We start from the raw sequence: 16,295 nt of genomic DNA, 5'->3' as shown, positions 1-16,295 counted from the left end.
TATGAATAGTTATTTCATTCTCAGTAATAATTATTCATTTTCTTAATAGAATAGTTATTATGCTTACCAAACGTCCTCTAATAGCAAGTTTGAGATTGTGTTAAAAACTTAAAAAAATTTAGTACATTAAAATTGTGCAAAATAAAAAGCTTGTCCATTTGGTAAAAATACTCAAAAAGTATTTCTTTGACTTTTTTGCTCTAAAAAAAAGTACTTAAAATGATTTTTTTTTATTTTTTATTTTTTTAAAATCTCTTTCTTTAAGACCTTTTTTTCAAAAAAAACTCTTCTTCAACATAATTCTAAACAGACTCTTAGTCATTTTTGCAAGAGTACTCGGTAGAAGAGCATTGGTCACTCATGGAATACAAAGTTAGATGATGCTTTGTGTGTAGAAAACCTTTAGACACACAAAGTGAGTATTAGTCAACTTTGTGATTTAGATAACAAAAACAAGTTCTGTTTCAAAAGAAGTGTCATATTTAAGGAAAATGGAGAGTACCTTTTTTTTTCTTTTTTTTTTTCATATTTCAAATGGGGAAAAGGAAAAGGAGAATTGCAAAAGATAATTATCAGGAATGCTTTCAAACACAAAGTGGGAAGCAACCCGAAAATAAAGTGTACTTGTTTAAAGGTACCATTGACTCTAGCTAGATAATTTCTATGATTTGTCATCTAAAAAGTCATTAGTGTGTTCACCAGTGAAAACTATGGCACCAAAGGTAAAGACACATTAACTTAAAGACCTAATTAGAATAACCAATCAAGATTTGGTTAAGGGCATGCCAAAACTAGAAAATCGTGAATGGTTTGTAGCTAATTCATACAAGTCAATCTAATAAAATGGCAAGTGTTCCACCAAGGGAAAAAATGGTGAGTGAACAGTAATACTATTCACTTACTAATTGAATAAAAAATGGTTTCTCTCTCTCTCCTTTTCGGTATCTCTCTCATCCTTTAATAATTAGAGAAAGAATAAATAAATATTTAAAAAAATAATATTAAAAATAATATTTAAATGGAATTGTGAAAGCGAATTGTTAAAATAGTGAGGTTGTTGGTAGTGTTCTAAAAAGTGAGTAATTAAAATAAAGAAAAATGTATTATTGGTTATTTTGATAAGGTTGCTAATAATGCTTTAAGTATGTTAAACAAACACAAACTTGGTAATTTATGCTTCACATTCTTGTTGAACAAACCAATACAATAGATGTTGGCCAAAGAAAGCATGAGCAACGTCATGTATTAATACATAGTATCCAAAGTTCCAAAAAAAAAAAAAAAAAAAAAAAAAACAAAACAAAACAAAACAATGAATACAAAGTATCCAGCATGTCTCACTTTATTTCTTACATAGTAAAGAGAACCAAATAATTAATCTCCTTGCAATTTTCTACGTATCTTTGAATGTAGCCAACCCTTGCTTCATCCAAACCTGTCACATTACAAATAAACATAAGAATCTTGTAGGAAATATAATATATAGAGAAATGTTATTTAGTATATTGTTATACACCATCATATAATTGGAATGATTTGACTGGGAAAATCAACCATTAATTTTTGTAAGTGATGATCTAATGGTTGAATTTAATTACCATCACGTCATCAAATTGAATAACAATCGTATAATAATATAGTAATAGTATGAAATTCAAAGAAAATAAATTATGTTCCAAAGTAAAAAATCATACATATTGGAGTCAGAAATAGATAAATCCTCAAAGTACTCACTCCATTTTCATTTCCTTGTTTGATTTTGTGTATATCTAATACCGTAAATTTGGTCAAAAAATAATAAGAGGTGACTTCAATTTAAACCCCAAAATTATCATGCAATTTGACAAGCTCCCCAAACTTTAAAACCTCTCAATTTGAACACTTGAACTTTCAATTGCAATCAATTTGAATCACCCCGTCAGATATTCAACGTTAAAAGTGAGACAATGATGTTTATACCCCTGAATTTGTTATAAAATTATAAATTTACCCTTACTTCCAAATTTCTTTTTTTTTTAAAAAAAAAAAAAAAGAAAGTAAAAAAAAAAATCATAGATATTTTGGTATTTTTAGGTATTGCTGTTAAATTGACTGCAATTGAAAATTTAGGTGTTCAAATTGAGAGGTTTTGAAGTTTGGGGGAAGCTTGTCAAATCGCGTGATAATTCAAAGGTCTAAAATGAAGTTAGCCCTAATAATAATAATAATAATAAAAATAAAAAATAAAAAAGATTAGGAAAAGAAGAAATGAACTTGATATATACCAACGGGCCGTGATTCTAAGCACGCCAGGCTTTTTTTTTTTTTTCATATTTAAAAAAAAAAAAAAAAAAAAAAAAAAAAAAAAATTTGCTAATCTTCACCCTATACCATATCCAAATGCGGTGCTGATGGAATGGTAGACGTCGACGACATCTAAACGCCATGGACGACATTTGATTGGCAAACAGACGACGAAGCAAGCCAGGTACACCGGCAAAAGGTTTGCCGTTTTGCATGTTTGGTCGCAGTTCATCACACAATGACATAAACTTATAAGTTTTGGAGGCAGAAGCCTTTTTGGGCGTTTTGGTTTTTCAGCATCCACTCTTGGAGACCAATTAATATGGGGAAGTGGGGAGGGAGAGGGAGAGGGAGAGGAAACAGGAGGGTTTTCTGCAGCTTTCACCGCCATAATGATCATGAACAGCATGCATGTATTCAACGCCATCATCATCCACACAAGCTTCATGATTCTCCCAATTCCAACCCACATAATTCTCTTCAGCTTTTTTTATCATGCATGCGGAATTTCAATGCCAAACTGTTATTTATTTATGGAGAATTCGAGGATTTCAAAATAAATATATTTTAGCTAACAAAAAAAATCGATTTATTTATTGTTAGAAAGTTCTGACTAAATAAATGAAGAAAATGTTTAAAAATGTGGCTTTTAGAGAAGTTGAGTAGCTTTTTGAATTAAGTAATAACATTATTATAGTCTGCAGTGCCTGCCCTGCAACAACCATTTAACGGTGGTTGTTGCCTTTACCACAACGAACTCTTCACCGAGTTCTTTTGCATTTGTCACCGCTTTGTGCGGCCCTGAAAAAGGCTCAGGTTGTATGTCATTGCCTGTTGTTTGGTCCTTTTAGACCAGATCCATAAATTGTTTCTGAATTTGTACTGCATTTGCCTTTTGAGCCTTATTGTAGGAGTGCCCACCCTTTTTGTGGTCAATTAGTCTTATAACCCGTTTTCCCTTATTTGATTAAAATAAATAAATAAATAAAACATTATTATAGTCTAACTTTTAAAATAAATCATGCATACTTATAACAATAAGATTCAAAGAGGAATATTGGTATCCAAAGATAAAATACAATCAAAATTGTAACAAAATGATATATTAAAACACCCATTTTGTAATTATATATGAAGGTTAATTAATATTAATTAAGTGACCTTGAGATACATGCATAAGTCGGCATTCAAATCTACCTCTTCCCTTTTGGTAAGCATCATTAAGATTTTGTCTAGATGGTTATCTAGTGTGCCTAGGGGGTCACATTTGGCTAGGAATTAATTGGTTAATTGGTTAATTTGTCATTGCAAATTATTATCCTCACAATAGAACCAAGAATCAATATATATTATTAAAAATATAATAGAAAATATTGGGTAAGAGAAAGTAAAGAGATCAAAAGACACGGATTTGAGGTGGTTCGACCTTAGAAGCCGCCTACGTTCATCGATCCTTAGAATACAAATAGGATTGCGTTGTTATTGCATTACTTATTTCAAACTATGTTACAATTAGGTGTACTTGCAACCCAAAAAAATCAAAAGATATCCCCCAAAAGCGTCTAAATGGAAACAGGCAAGAAGGATTTTTTTTTTTTTTTCCCCCTAATTTTGGGACTTTTTTTGTTCCCACTCATCCCCTTCCCAAAGGGGACGTGTTATTATTCACACGTCCTCTTTGGAAAGGGGATGTGTGAGCAAAAATGTCACCTTGTAGGAACATTTTCACTGTTCAAACATCCATAATTTTTATTCTAGTCACTATATTTAATAAAATTTGTAAAATATCAGTATTCGAATGTCCCTATTTAAATAGAGACATTTTTTGAGCTTAAAATGTCACATTTCACATGTCACTATTTTACCTAATTTTTTAAGTGACATTAAGTAGTCGAGGTCACTTAAGAAAGGTAAGGATGCCCTTAACTATATTTGATCTTGTGAAATCATGTGCATCTTTACAATCTTCACTCAAGTCCTCGAGACTACTACTAACATGCTCATGGGCTTGGCTGTGAGCTAAGATCTATAGAGGATTTCTAAGAATTTAGATTCGACTAAATTCACGTTTGAAAATAATTAATGATTAAGAATTTGATAGGATTTTCATATTGGTTTATTCCTAGGGATCGTGTAGGAATATTTGTGATTCCAAAAATATCATTATGTTTTATCTTTTCAATTGAATAAGATTGTTTGAGACAAAAGTACTTAAAAATTAAACAAAAAATGATAGGGAGGAAAACTATATGGAATGATTGGATTATGGTAAGGCCTAACAACTTCTATACACAATTTTTTCATACCCATAGGTGGCTTTTAAACCTACAATTGGATTCAAATCCAATTATGATCCATCTCATATTTAATTGTGGTTTTAAAAATCACCTATAAGTGTGAAAAATTGTGTAAAAAAATTAGAGTAAGTGTAGCATTATTTATTAAGATATGCCCCATTAATGGCCCGTCAAACCTAGAATAATGAAAAAGGCTAGAAGCTCGGTGAACAAACCAAGAAAAAAAGAAGAAAAAGGAAGATAGTCGTTAACAACCGTCTCTCTAAGGCAACTCATAAAAGGATGATCTCCTGACTGACGACATTTGTTTTACTTGACACACTTACTATCATTGGATTAAATAGTGGTTTTACAAGTCACTTATAAGTGTGGAAAAATGGGTGCGGAGAAGTGGGAGTAAGTGTATAGCGCATGAGATCTGGCTTACATACTGTTATTTTAATAACAGTATGTATGCTGTAGTTGAATCAATGGTTAAGATTGAATTTTAAAGTTTACATACTTTTAATAAGTGCAATTGCTCAAGAAATAATTTTTATTATTATTGATATTTAATAAGTGTTTTGGTATTTGGAACTACTTTAGACCAAGTGTTTTCGCATTTAATGAAGTTTAATTTTTTTTTTTTTTTTGAGAATAATGAAGTTTTAAATTTGATGTTATTTTTATTATCATGCATTTATTATCATATTTAGTTGATTGCTTGCTTTATAATTATTTGCGACTCTAAGAGATTAGATGACGAACCTAGCCACTAGCCCTAACGTTTCAGGGACAATGAAAATCATATACAACTATGGTGACGTGTAAATAAAAATCAGTCATTGATTTTTTTTATTATTATTATTTACAAGTGTTGATTTAATGACTAATTTTCTCTACCACATCAATATAACAATTTATTAAATAACATTACTATTCATTTATCAATATTATAGTTCAGATGGCCTTAAGGGGCTCCCAATCGTGCATGGAACCTCATAAGGACGTGGAAATGTGTCAAATCGATGAAATAAGTTCTTGGAACCCTTCTCTTTTCCCTCATTTGATTAGAAAACAAAAATTATGTTTTTCTTACTTCTGATATTCTAATAATGAATTTGTACTTATCAAACTGTGTTAATTAAGGTTAAGCTTGAGAGAACAAATAAAAATGACGAGAATTCATGGTTGACATTCTTTTTGAACAAAAGTACGAAATAATGTTGTCTCCGAAGAATAGCTTATTCGGCCGGGGCATGTTTTATGAAGCGGAGGTCACTAATTCGAATTTTCCTCCCCTTTCCCTACTCTTGTACCGACACGTCCAAAAAATAAACAAAAGAGTATGAAATAATGTTGGCAAAAATAAGCATGAACATTAGTGTCTTCTAGTATACAAAGCAATTATGAAGGCAAAGTATTCAACAAATCTCACTATATTTCTTCAATATACATCCTTTTATTTCATTTTATAAATAAATAGAATAATGGCCAACGTAACCGTGCCCAAGAATGTCTTGTAGTATACAAAGCAATTATGATTAATTTATGAAGGCAAAGAATTCAACACATCTCACTCTATTTTTATTCTATTCTTAGTAGATATACGTAATTTTTTTTTTTTTTTTTAATTTTTTTTACAATAGTCAGAAGAAATAGTAAAGCGAACAAACTAATAATTCTTTCCGCAACTTTTGTAGCAGGCGTCTAATTTATCCGCATCTGTAACACATTAAAAGTAAATATAAGTATCTCGTATTAATATACACAATTTATAATTGAAACGTTAAAAAAATCTGCATTTTCAATCTCAAATAAGGATGTGTTTTTTCGAAAACGTGCAATTTTAAATGCTAAACTACGACTTTATCAAACTCTTAACTGCATTTTTTAATTATTATTATTTTTTTTAAATCGTAAATCTAAACAGATGCTTAGAAAATGGATTTTCTAATATATATATATATATATATATATATATATATATAGAAAGAGAGAGAGAGAGAGAGAAGGGTTAAAAACTTGATACCATTGGTGGTCATCTTGGTACAAGCAAGAGCACAGTCATAGACACCATCTAAATGAGAGGGACGACATTTCAAGGGTAAACACACTAACATACAAGCCCTATATGCGTAGCTAGGCTTTGCTGCTGTGCACATATTTTGGCACTCTGCAGCACAAATCAATGTAATTAGGACTTTTGGAGGTAAAGGGATATATATGGGGGATATGGGGGATTTTTGAAGGTAAAGGGATTTTAGGGATTTTTAAAGGGATTTTTGAAGGTAAAGAGATTTTAGTGGTTCTAAAATCAACATGTAGAGGAAGAGGGGAAAGAGAAGGGTTATCATCAGGGGCAGCTCCCACTACAACTATATTCAATGCCATCATCATCCACACAAGTTTCATTATACGAATTCCATCCATAATTAATTTCTGATACTCTTTTCTTGAAACTAAATATTTTTGTGGGAATTAAGTAAATGTTGAACAGCAATAAATATAATGATGAAGTCCAAACATTTGTAATCTATTATAAATACAACATCTTATTTTAATATTTTAATATTTTAATATATCTTCTTTTATAATTAAAGAGCGTTCACACATGATAATTATAAATAAGTTTTTTAACAATCCTGACTTTTGGAGAAGTTGGACTGCTTCAAGCTCAGTTTTACTCTGACATCTGTTTACTACTGTCATTGCTTTACACAATAGCTCAGAAATTAAAAAATTATTATATATATATATATATATATATATATATATATTGAATAATAGAATTAAATGAACAAAAGAATATGAAGAGAATATTCATTTAGCCTGTTGAAATTTGTGGTTCATATTAATACTAGTGGAAGGTCAAGTAGACGGGAGTGGAGTGAACGTAGGCAAATTACCGAATCACGTTAAATTTGTGTTTCGACTCTCTCTTAATCTCTCTCTTTTCGATTTTATATTGTTCATTAATTATTGTACACGGTAACAACATTGCAATAAATGCATATCTAACCAGAAAAAATTAATATATATATATATATTTTTTTCTTTGACCAATAAATGTAAAATAAATAAAGTTATATGGTATGCAGCTTGTATATATATATATATATATATATATATATATATTAACTTAGCTTTTTAGAAGATGTTGACAACGGCGGTGATAATTTTGTAGAAGAAAAATAAACAGAATGTGGGGTGCAATAAAAATACAGAATTAAAATTGAAAAAATAATAATAATAATAATCATGAAAACGCGTTGTCAAACCGGCCCATAAAGCTATTCAAGAGGTGATGCCTAATATAGTGGATAATTATCATAGATTGGTTTTCAAAATTGTGAAGGGACATTATATATAAGCCTATAAAAAATTCACAAGTCTTGTAAAAGTTGAATTATTGAGTTTCTAACAAGTCAATTGTCTTGTTAAACACCTACACATTTTCTTGTCACAGGATTCTAAAACATCATGTATCTTTAGGGAAATGTTATGCATATTAGGGGCGGACATATTAACTGTTTACTACCTACCGACTATAACCGAACCGACATTAATTGCTTATCGCCAGAAATCGGTCGAAAATTGGTTAAAGATTTTTATACTAGCGTAGGTTTGGTTCAGTTAATTTGTATAAATATTTTTTTATCGGTTAACTGAATTTACCGATAAGTAACATAATTAGTTGATAATTAACCAATAATAAATATTCTAGAACCATTTTATTAGTAGAAGTGTAGAACATATGTATGGTGGACTCTTATTGTATTTAATTAATGGGTCCATTTGAAATTTGTTTGGTTCAATAAGCTATTTTAGCCCAAAAAAAGAATTGGGACCCCAAAACAATAAATTTTTGGCCCAATTAAAAAGCCCACGGTTAAACGATTAACCGAAATTTTCGAAATAAATCATTATCAAAATTTAATCAGTGAATTAATCGATTTAATCAACAATTTCAGTTAATCGACCGAAAATGACTCTACCGAACCGAACCAAACCGACCTGATACCCACCCCTTTCCTACATTTTCAATGTATATTTCTTGACACGATAGTCAAATTTCTATTAGATTTTGGATTGGTCATTTTTGAATTTTGAATTCAATGATAATTTTCACTGTCACGTTAAGGAGTATGATAATTTACTTACTAAGCTATGAACATTTACAATTATTTTTTCACTTGTAAAATATCTTGGTATTTTGCAGTTAGCAAGCTATCAATGAGAAAGATCGGAGCAATTTGCAACGCTGGAGATACTAAGTGAATAGCTTACGTAGGTAGTTTGCATAGTATAATTTAGACATTAATGTTTATTGTAAATTATAGAGTGCAATACCAAGAGTTGCATTGCTCATCTTTTCATGTAACATCCATGGGAGTTTCGTGGTGATGATCAAGTGTGAAGATGACCATACTTGTTACAGTGTGATCATCCCTAGCCTCTCTAGTATCCACTACCTAACCTACCTACGACTACAAGCTCAAGTCGATTGCATACTCAATATGGGATCTTGCTCGAGACTCTTGTTGAGTTTGAGTCTAGCTCAAATATGAAAGGGTCCTAACGAGCTGAGCTCGAAAAAGGCTCGAAGACTCCGCTCGAGTTCGAGCCAAGTTCGATCATTGCATATGATTCTGTTGAGCCGAGTCCAAACAAGCATTACTCGACTCGGTTGGACCTGGACTACAACCCTAATTACTAGTGGTGCAAGTCTCAATTCCCAATTGTTGCTACATAATTGATAGTTGAAAAGTAAGAAACCCTAAAAGATCATCATTTTTGCCCATCTCACCTCGGTGGTGGTGGTGGTGGTGGTAGTGGTAGTCTCACAAGAGTCGCAACATTTACAATTTGTAACCACTACCCAATGACAAACTACTCATCGAAGACGTTGTGAGCCTTCGGAAGGATGAGGGCTCTCGTTGTCTCTAAGACCACCATCACTTATAGAAGAATGCTCTCGGAAAAGTGCACTTTACCACCGTCATTGGCATCCTCCGAACATAACTTTTATAAATTTTCCTTTGATTTTGCAATCTTGTCGATTAATTTTTAATGGGAGATTTCAAATAAAAAATTAAGGTAGTTTTTTCAATAATCTAAATTTGATGTTAAGTTTTCATGAACAAGTAAAATAAAATTTGAACCGTCAAAAAAATATGTAAAATTATTATACCTAAGCCAAATCCGTGGATAAATGCCTAAATTCATGCCATGACTTAAAGACATTAATTACTTAATAAATATAAGAGCTTAGGAACCTCCTTAATCTGGATTTAGCCTACATGCTGTTATTTTAATAACAACATGTATATTATAGTTTAATCAACGGTCAAGATTAAATTTCTCAAAATCTCTTTTCATTTTCTCTCTCCTATTAAATGCTTCTAAAAGTAAGTCAACTTTAAAATTAAATCTTGACCGTTAATTCAACTACAGCATACATGCTGTTATTTTAATAACAGCATCTAAGCCGGATCCCCTTAATCTTAGGTTGGTAATAATATTAATTAGATTTAGATAACAAATCGAATTCATAAAAATCATATCAGTTTTGTCTTCAATAGGCCAAAGGGATTTTAAATTCAATCATGGCATGACCAACAGAAGTGAAGTATTTATTAAAGAAAAGTAAATGTTTTTGCATGAAAATAGATTTTCTACCAGTACTAGTAACTGTTAACCAGAAAACAAGAAAGAAGGATAATTTATTTTTAATTAAAAAAAAACAGTTACTTCAAAACCTAGGTCGGCCATCTCCAAAGCCCAAAACGCTCTAGCCATGACGGAGAAACTGCCACCAGCGGCACCACCGTCGAAGCCTCTCTCCCCGCAAGACTGGGAGACCCTCATCGACGACTTCCAGTACGGCGGTCATCGGCGGCACAAATGGAGCTCCCTGTACCCGATCCCCTCCCTCCTCGACCTCGCCCTCTCGTCCATCCACAAAAGGGACTTCCCTCTGAAGCTCCACCTCCTCCTCTTCCTCGAAGAATTCTGCGACGCGCTTTTTATCTCCCAGGAGCCCCAATTCCTGGACCGCCTTCTCGACACCCTCCGTCTCATCATCCAATCCCCCCTCGACGGGACTTACATTACCTTTGCACTCAAAGACCAAATGCTCGTCTCCACCACCTCCATTTTCATCACCCTCGACGTGTTTCACAGATTTGGCATTCACTACACCGAGAATTTGGTGGAATTGTTGTTGATCATCGTCAACCGCCCCAACCACGGCGCCGACCGCCAGACACGCGCCGTCGCCTGCGAGTGTTTGAGAGAATTGGAGCGATCCCACCCCTGTTTGCTCTCCGATATCGCCGGACACCTCTGGAGCCTCTGCCAAAACGAGCGGACCCACGCGTCGCAGAGCTACATTCTATTGTTCACTTGGGTGATACACAACATTGTGGTTAACAAGTCCAGCGTTTCGATCCTCAACACCTCGGTTCCTTTGGTTCCCTTCAATGTGCCGCAATCGCTGCTCTTGGGCGGTTCTTCGAACTCCGCGAACGCGGGGTTGAACTACAAGGAGCTGAGGAGGGCGATGGCGTTCTTGCTGGAATCGCCGCAGGTTTTGACGCCGTGCGGAATGGCGGAGTTCATGGCGATGATTACGCCGGTGGCGGTGGCGTTGGAGCTCCAGGCCTCCATGCTGAAGGTGCAGTTCTTCGGGTTGATCTGTTCCTATGATCCGATGCTGTGCCATGTCGTTTTGATGCTGTATTTGCAGTTCTCGGATGCCTTCGATGGGCAAGAGGGCGAGATTGCCCGCCGGCTTTTGTTGATTTCGAGACAAGCGCAGCACCATTTGGTTTTTCGGTTGCTCGCTCTTCATTGGTTGATGGGTTTCAATGAACTGATTTCCAGCAGAGAGGTTAACAAAAAGAAGGCTCTGGTCGTTGAGATGGGGTTGAGCTTCTATCCCAGAGTGTTTGATCCGCTCGCATTGAAGGCTTTGAAGCTTGACTTGCTTGCTTTCTGCGCGGTATGTATGGAGAGCTTGAGATCGGAGAGTGGTTCGGACGCGGGAAAGTCTGGGGAGAAGCTGTTCGGAGATGGTATTGTGTCTGTGTCAGCTTTTCAGTGGTTGCCGCCGGCGAGCACGGAAACCGCTGTGGCGTTCCGCGCCTTCCGTAAGTTTTTGATCGGTGGATCGTCTCATTCTGACGCCGATCCTTCCTCCACTGGAATTCTCATGGAGTCCACCATCTTCAATACTTTACAGGTATTTTGTAGGTTTTCTTTCTATTTCTTTTCTCACCTCGATATAACAATTGGTTACTGTTGTATGGGAGTCAGAAAAACATGATTACATGTTGGAAAAAACAAAAAGAACGCAGACTGTTTCTTCGAGGCAAATATGTCATATACTACAAATAGACTCTGTTGTTTCTTTTTCTTTCTTCATTTCTCATCACAACATGTGGACTCTTTGGTTTCAAATATATGCAACTCTTTCGAACAAATATCTGCTGCTTTTTAATGTAGTACCAAAACCTTCAAGTTTAATAAGGAGTTCCCTTGTTGCTAAACAGATGAAGACACCGTGAAGAATGTCAAACAGATTTTATTAGAACGCATTTGGAGATAATTTGACGTTCTAGGCAATCTTTTCCGCTTCTTGTATTTGACTAGCTGAAGTGGCTAAGGGTGATGTAGAATGGGGACAAAATATTTGATACCATATGATATGGTCAACCTAAGAATCATTGAGAAAAAAACAGGCAGTGGCTGGGAATAGTATCAACCCACATATATAAATCCAACCATATGTGTGGAAATCAATGATGTTCTCTTTATCTTGCTATGATAAAATGTTGTATATTCCATAAACTACACAACGCTAAAGGGCATGCTGCATAAGCAGGATTCACATTATCAACTCCAAATATTTGAGAATTTGTGTATCTAGGATTTAGAATTTTTGGCCATGCCTGATCTTCACCCAACCCGTGTGGAGAGGGAGCTTTAGACGGTATCCTGGGAATCTAGTCGGGGCGAAGCCCTGGATACCCCAGTTATCAAAAACAAAACAAAAAAGATTTAAAATTTTAAAAGAAAGGGTTGTGGTACAAAGATTAACTAGGGTTTCAAAATGATGGTCAATAATGTAAGAGTCACTGTTTCATGAACGAAAAAGGTAGCTAGAAGGTTTGGACAGCATCTATTTTTGACAATTTAGGGTTGGTTTTATAAGATACTTGCTGGCTATTTGGTAGGTAAAATCTGTGGGGTTTAAGGGTTTCGATAGGTCAGGAGAGGGGCTTAACTTGGGATTGTAAAAGAGGGAAGAAGAGAGAAAAGTTTGTGACTGGTCAGGGGCTGTGAACTGTATCCATGAAGAGTATCAGTGTGAAGAAGATGGAGACGACCCTAGGCATCTTGCCTTAACACTCAAATGTGAATATCACATGTCCAAGTCTCTGATTCTTTGAGTGCAATGAAGCATAAAGTAATTACCTAATTAAAAAAAATGTTTTTGGCTCTGCGACATTGATAATATAAGGTTCAAAAGCATATAGATCTTAAGTCAACTGGACATTCCATGACGACCCTACAAATTAAAAGTTCTTAGGCTGCCAAAACTGAAAATCACTGTAAAGACAATAACTTGACTCTTATTTGATGGCTGCATCAACAGGTGATATGTCTCTCAACTTCTTGTTGCCCACGAGTATTCAATTTGCTATCTGCATTTTGTCTAATAGTGTCAATCTGCACTCTACTGTTCCATTCTACAAATATCAAGTATCTTGGATTTATTTATTTTTTGGTAATATTACATATAACATACACTCTAAGCATTTTTCAGTTTGCCTGCTCAATAACTTTCAGTAGGGAATCTTATTTTTTGTTGTTTGTTCAGCCATTGGATCTCTATGCTTATGTTTCAACTTCTATTTTCCAGAAAATGCTAGTGGACATGATCTTGAAGTATCAAAGATTGGTTCCAGAGATTGTTGCTTTTATTGACCGCTTGTTGGGCTGTCAAAAACACTGTTGGTTGGGAGAACGCCTGCTTCAGACGTTGGATGAGAATTTGCTTCCAAAAGTCTCAATTGATTATAAATTGATTTCATGCTTCCCAATATTTGATAGAATCGCTGCAAATAATACAATACCTCCAAGTGGATTGTTAGAGCTGCTGACCAAATTCATGGTTTTCCTTGTTGAGAAACATGGCCCAGATACAGGACTAAAATCTTGGTCTCAGGGAAGTAGAGTTCTTGGTGTCTGTCGAACCATGCTGATGCACCACCATAGCTCTAGATTGTTCCTTAGACTATCTCGCCTCCTTGCATTTACTTGCCTTTATTTTCCTGATTTGGAGGTTCGTGACAATGCAAGGTATGATATTGAAAATTGCTTCCTCCCATTCTCCAGTGGAAGTCAGATTGCCTTTATTTCTGTTTTACTTCTATGGCATATGCAGTTCAATAGCTTTTTTTCTTTGTAAAATAAACGTTGTTTAGAAAAGCATAAGTGATCCAATAATGGTAACTGAAACATTATTAGCTATTTCCGTTGACTTATTCTAATTATGATAAATCATGGCATTTTGCAGGATCTATCTGCGGATGCTGATCTGTGTACCTGGAAAGAAGCTTAGAGATATGCTAAACCTTGGGGAGCAACTCCTTGGCATTTCTCCTTCTTCACATTCCAGCTCTTTTTTTAATATCCAGTCTCCTCGAACTTCCTACGATCTAAAGAAATCTAGGAACATCTCATCCTATGTTCACCTTGAGCGGATGATAGCATTGCTTGTCAAACAATCTTGGTCCCTGTCTTTACCAACTTTGGGTGTTGATAGTAATAACCCTGGTTACTTTGAGGACATCAGGGAAGCTCCAGTTGAGGAAAGGGAGATTGATGGAAGTACTGATATTCAGATCCCAGAGACTAGAATTGATCAACGACAGGAGCCATTGCGTGTGATGGATTCGAAGATTTCAGAGATCTTAGGAACCTTAAGGACCCATTTTTCTTGCATACCTGATTATAGACATTTGCCAGGGATCAAGGTTAGAATATCCTGTACTTTGAGATTTGAATCCGAGCCTTTCAATCACATATCTGGAGTTGACTCTACTTCTAGTGGTTTGGATAGAGTAGATGCCCTTCCTGCTATGTATGCAACTGTGCTTAATTTTTCATCCTCCGCCCCGTACGGATCTATTCCATCATGTCACATACCTTTTCTTCTTGGTGAACCCCCGAAAAATAATTACATTTCTGGTCAAAGGGTGCCCTTAGATATTGTACCTGTAGAAAACGGATTGGGAGAAGAGGAAATTTTTAGAGCTCCTGTAACAATTGTATTAGAACCACGGGAACCAACACCTGGTCTGGTTGATGTTTTCATTGAAACAAATTCAGAAAATGGTCAGATTATTCATGCTCAGCTTCATAGTATCACAATAGGAATAGAAGACATGTTTCTTCAGGCTATTGCTCCATTTGACATCCCCAAAGAAGCAATACCTGGTTATTACTCAAACTTGTTCAGTGCTCTCTGGGAGGCATGCGGTACTTCTTCCAACATTGGGTGGGAGACCTTTCCACTAAAAGGAGGCAAAGGGGTTGCAGCCATTAGTGGGACACAATCAGTCAAGCTACTTGAAGTCCCTGCAACCTCTTTGATTCAGGCTACTGAAAGGTACCTGGCTAACTTTGTTGTGAGTGTGATTGGTGAACCACTCGTTAATATTGTGAAGGATGGGGGAATGATTAGAGACGTCATCTGGAAGGATTTGGCTTCAGATTCTTCCCTTGAAGCTAGCACCTCCATAACTGGTCTTGATCAAGCCCCACTTCATCTTACATACTTTGCTGGTGAAGATGAGAGGGAAAATCTTGGTAGTACCAACAAAAGAAATATGGGTAGCTTTCTTATTTTGATATTTCTTCCACCAAGATTCCATCTTCTTTTCCAAATGGAAGTATGTGATGTTTCAACTTTAGTTCGAATTCGAACCGATCATTGGCCGTGCTTAGCTTATATTGATGATTATTTGGAAGCTTTATTTTTGACCTAGGGGCAACTCTTTTCCATAATGAGTACTTCTGCTTCCCCATCCCAATGCTCTCATTTGTTCCTGTTTTCATTGCTGTGACATCATCAGCAGTTTGTTCCAACTTTCTGCTATATCGTTTCATGCAGCAAGGAATTTTTTTTTTTCTTTGCTTCCAGATTAAACTTTTCTTGAGTACGCCTGGAAGTGAGCCCCTCTATCGTGTATTGTTCTTGTGTATTCAAACTTCTAAAAGTGCAATCTTTTTGGACATCTTCCCCTAGGGCCAAACACTAGGCTTGTAAATAGAAGGTAAGCTGATACATTTTTTGCAGTCAATACAAGCTTTTATCATTTGTATATCACATTGTCATTGGACAGAATTGTTTAGATTATCTGGGTGCAATAACGAATGCACCCGTTTTCGGTATCTTCTAATATATTATGATCTGTTGAGCAGTCTTAAGATCTTCAAAACTTGCCAGAGATTGTTGTTGATATATTTTCCCTCAAGGTGCTGGTAGAACTAGATTGGTTCTTTCTTTACTTCATTTGCAAGAATCCTCTCTGTTGAGCAGTCTTAAGATCTTCAAAACTTGCCATAGATTGTTGTTGCTTTATTTTCCCACAAGGTGCTTGTAGAACTAGATATCTTCTCTGTACTAATTTGCAAGAATCCTGTCTGCTACCAGTAACTAGA

The 16,295-nt window shown here is 35.0% G+C and overlaps 1 protein-coding gene across 1 annotated transcript; it reads left to right on the top strand.

Moving 5' to 3' along the window:
* The first annotated feature begins 10,314 nt into the window (after nt 1-10,314).
* LOC132179364 (AP-5 complex subunit beta-like protein) lies at nt 10,315-15,955 on the top strand. The gene is made up of 3 exons (XM_059592074.2): nt 10,315-11,805; nt 13,489-13,928; nt 14,146-15,955. The coding sequence occupies exons 1-3, from the start codon at nt 10,360-10,362 to the stop codon at nt 15,617-15,619; spliced, it is 3,360 nt and encodes a 1,119-aa protein (XP_059448057.2). The 5' UTR covers nt 10,315-10,359; the 3' UTR covers nt 15,620-15,955.
* Nucleotides 15,956-16,295: the final 340 nt, after the last annotated feature.

Source organism: Corylus avellana, chromosome 4 (genome assembly GCF_965113065.1).
Source record: "Corylus avellana chromosome 4, dhCorAvel1.hap1.2, whole genome shotgun sequence".
In the NCBI taxonomy this organism is placed as follows: Eukaryota; Viridiplantae; Streptophyta; class Magnoliopsida; order Fagales; family Betulaceae; genus Corylus; species Corylus avellana.
This window is presented reverse-complemented; position numbering and strand designations above follow the sequence as displayed.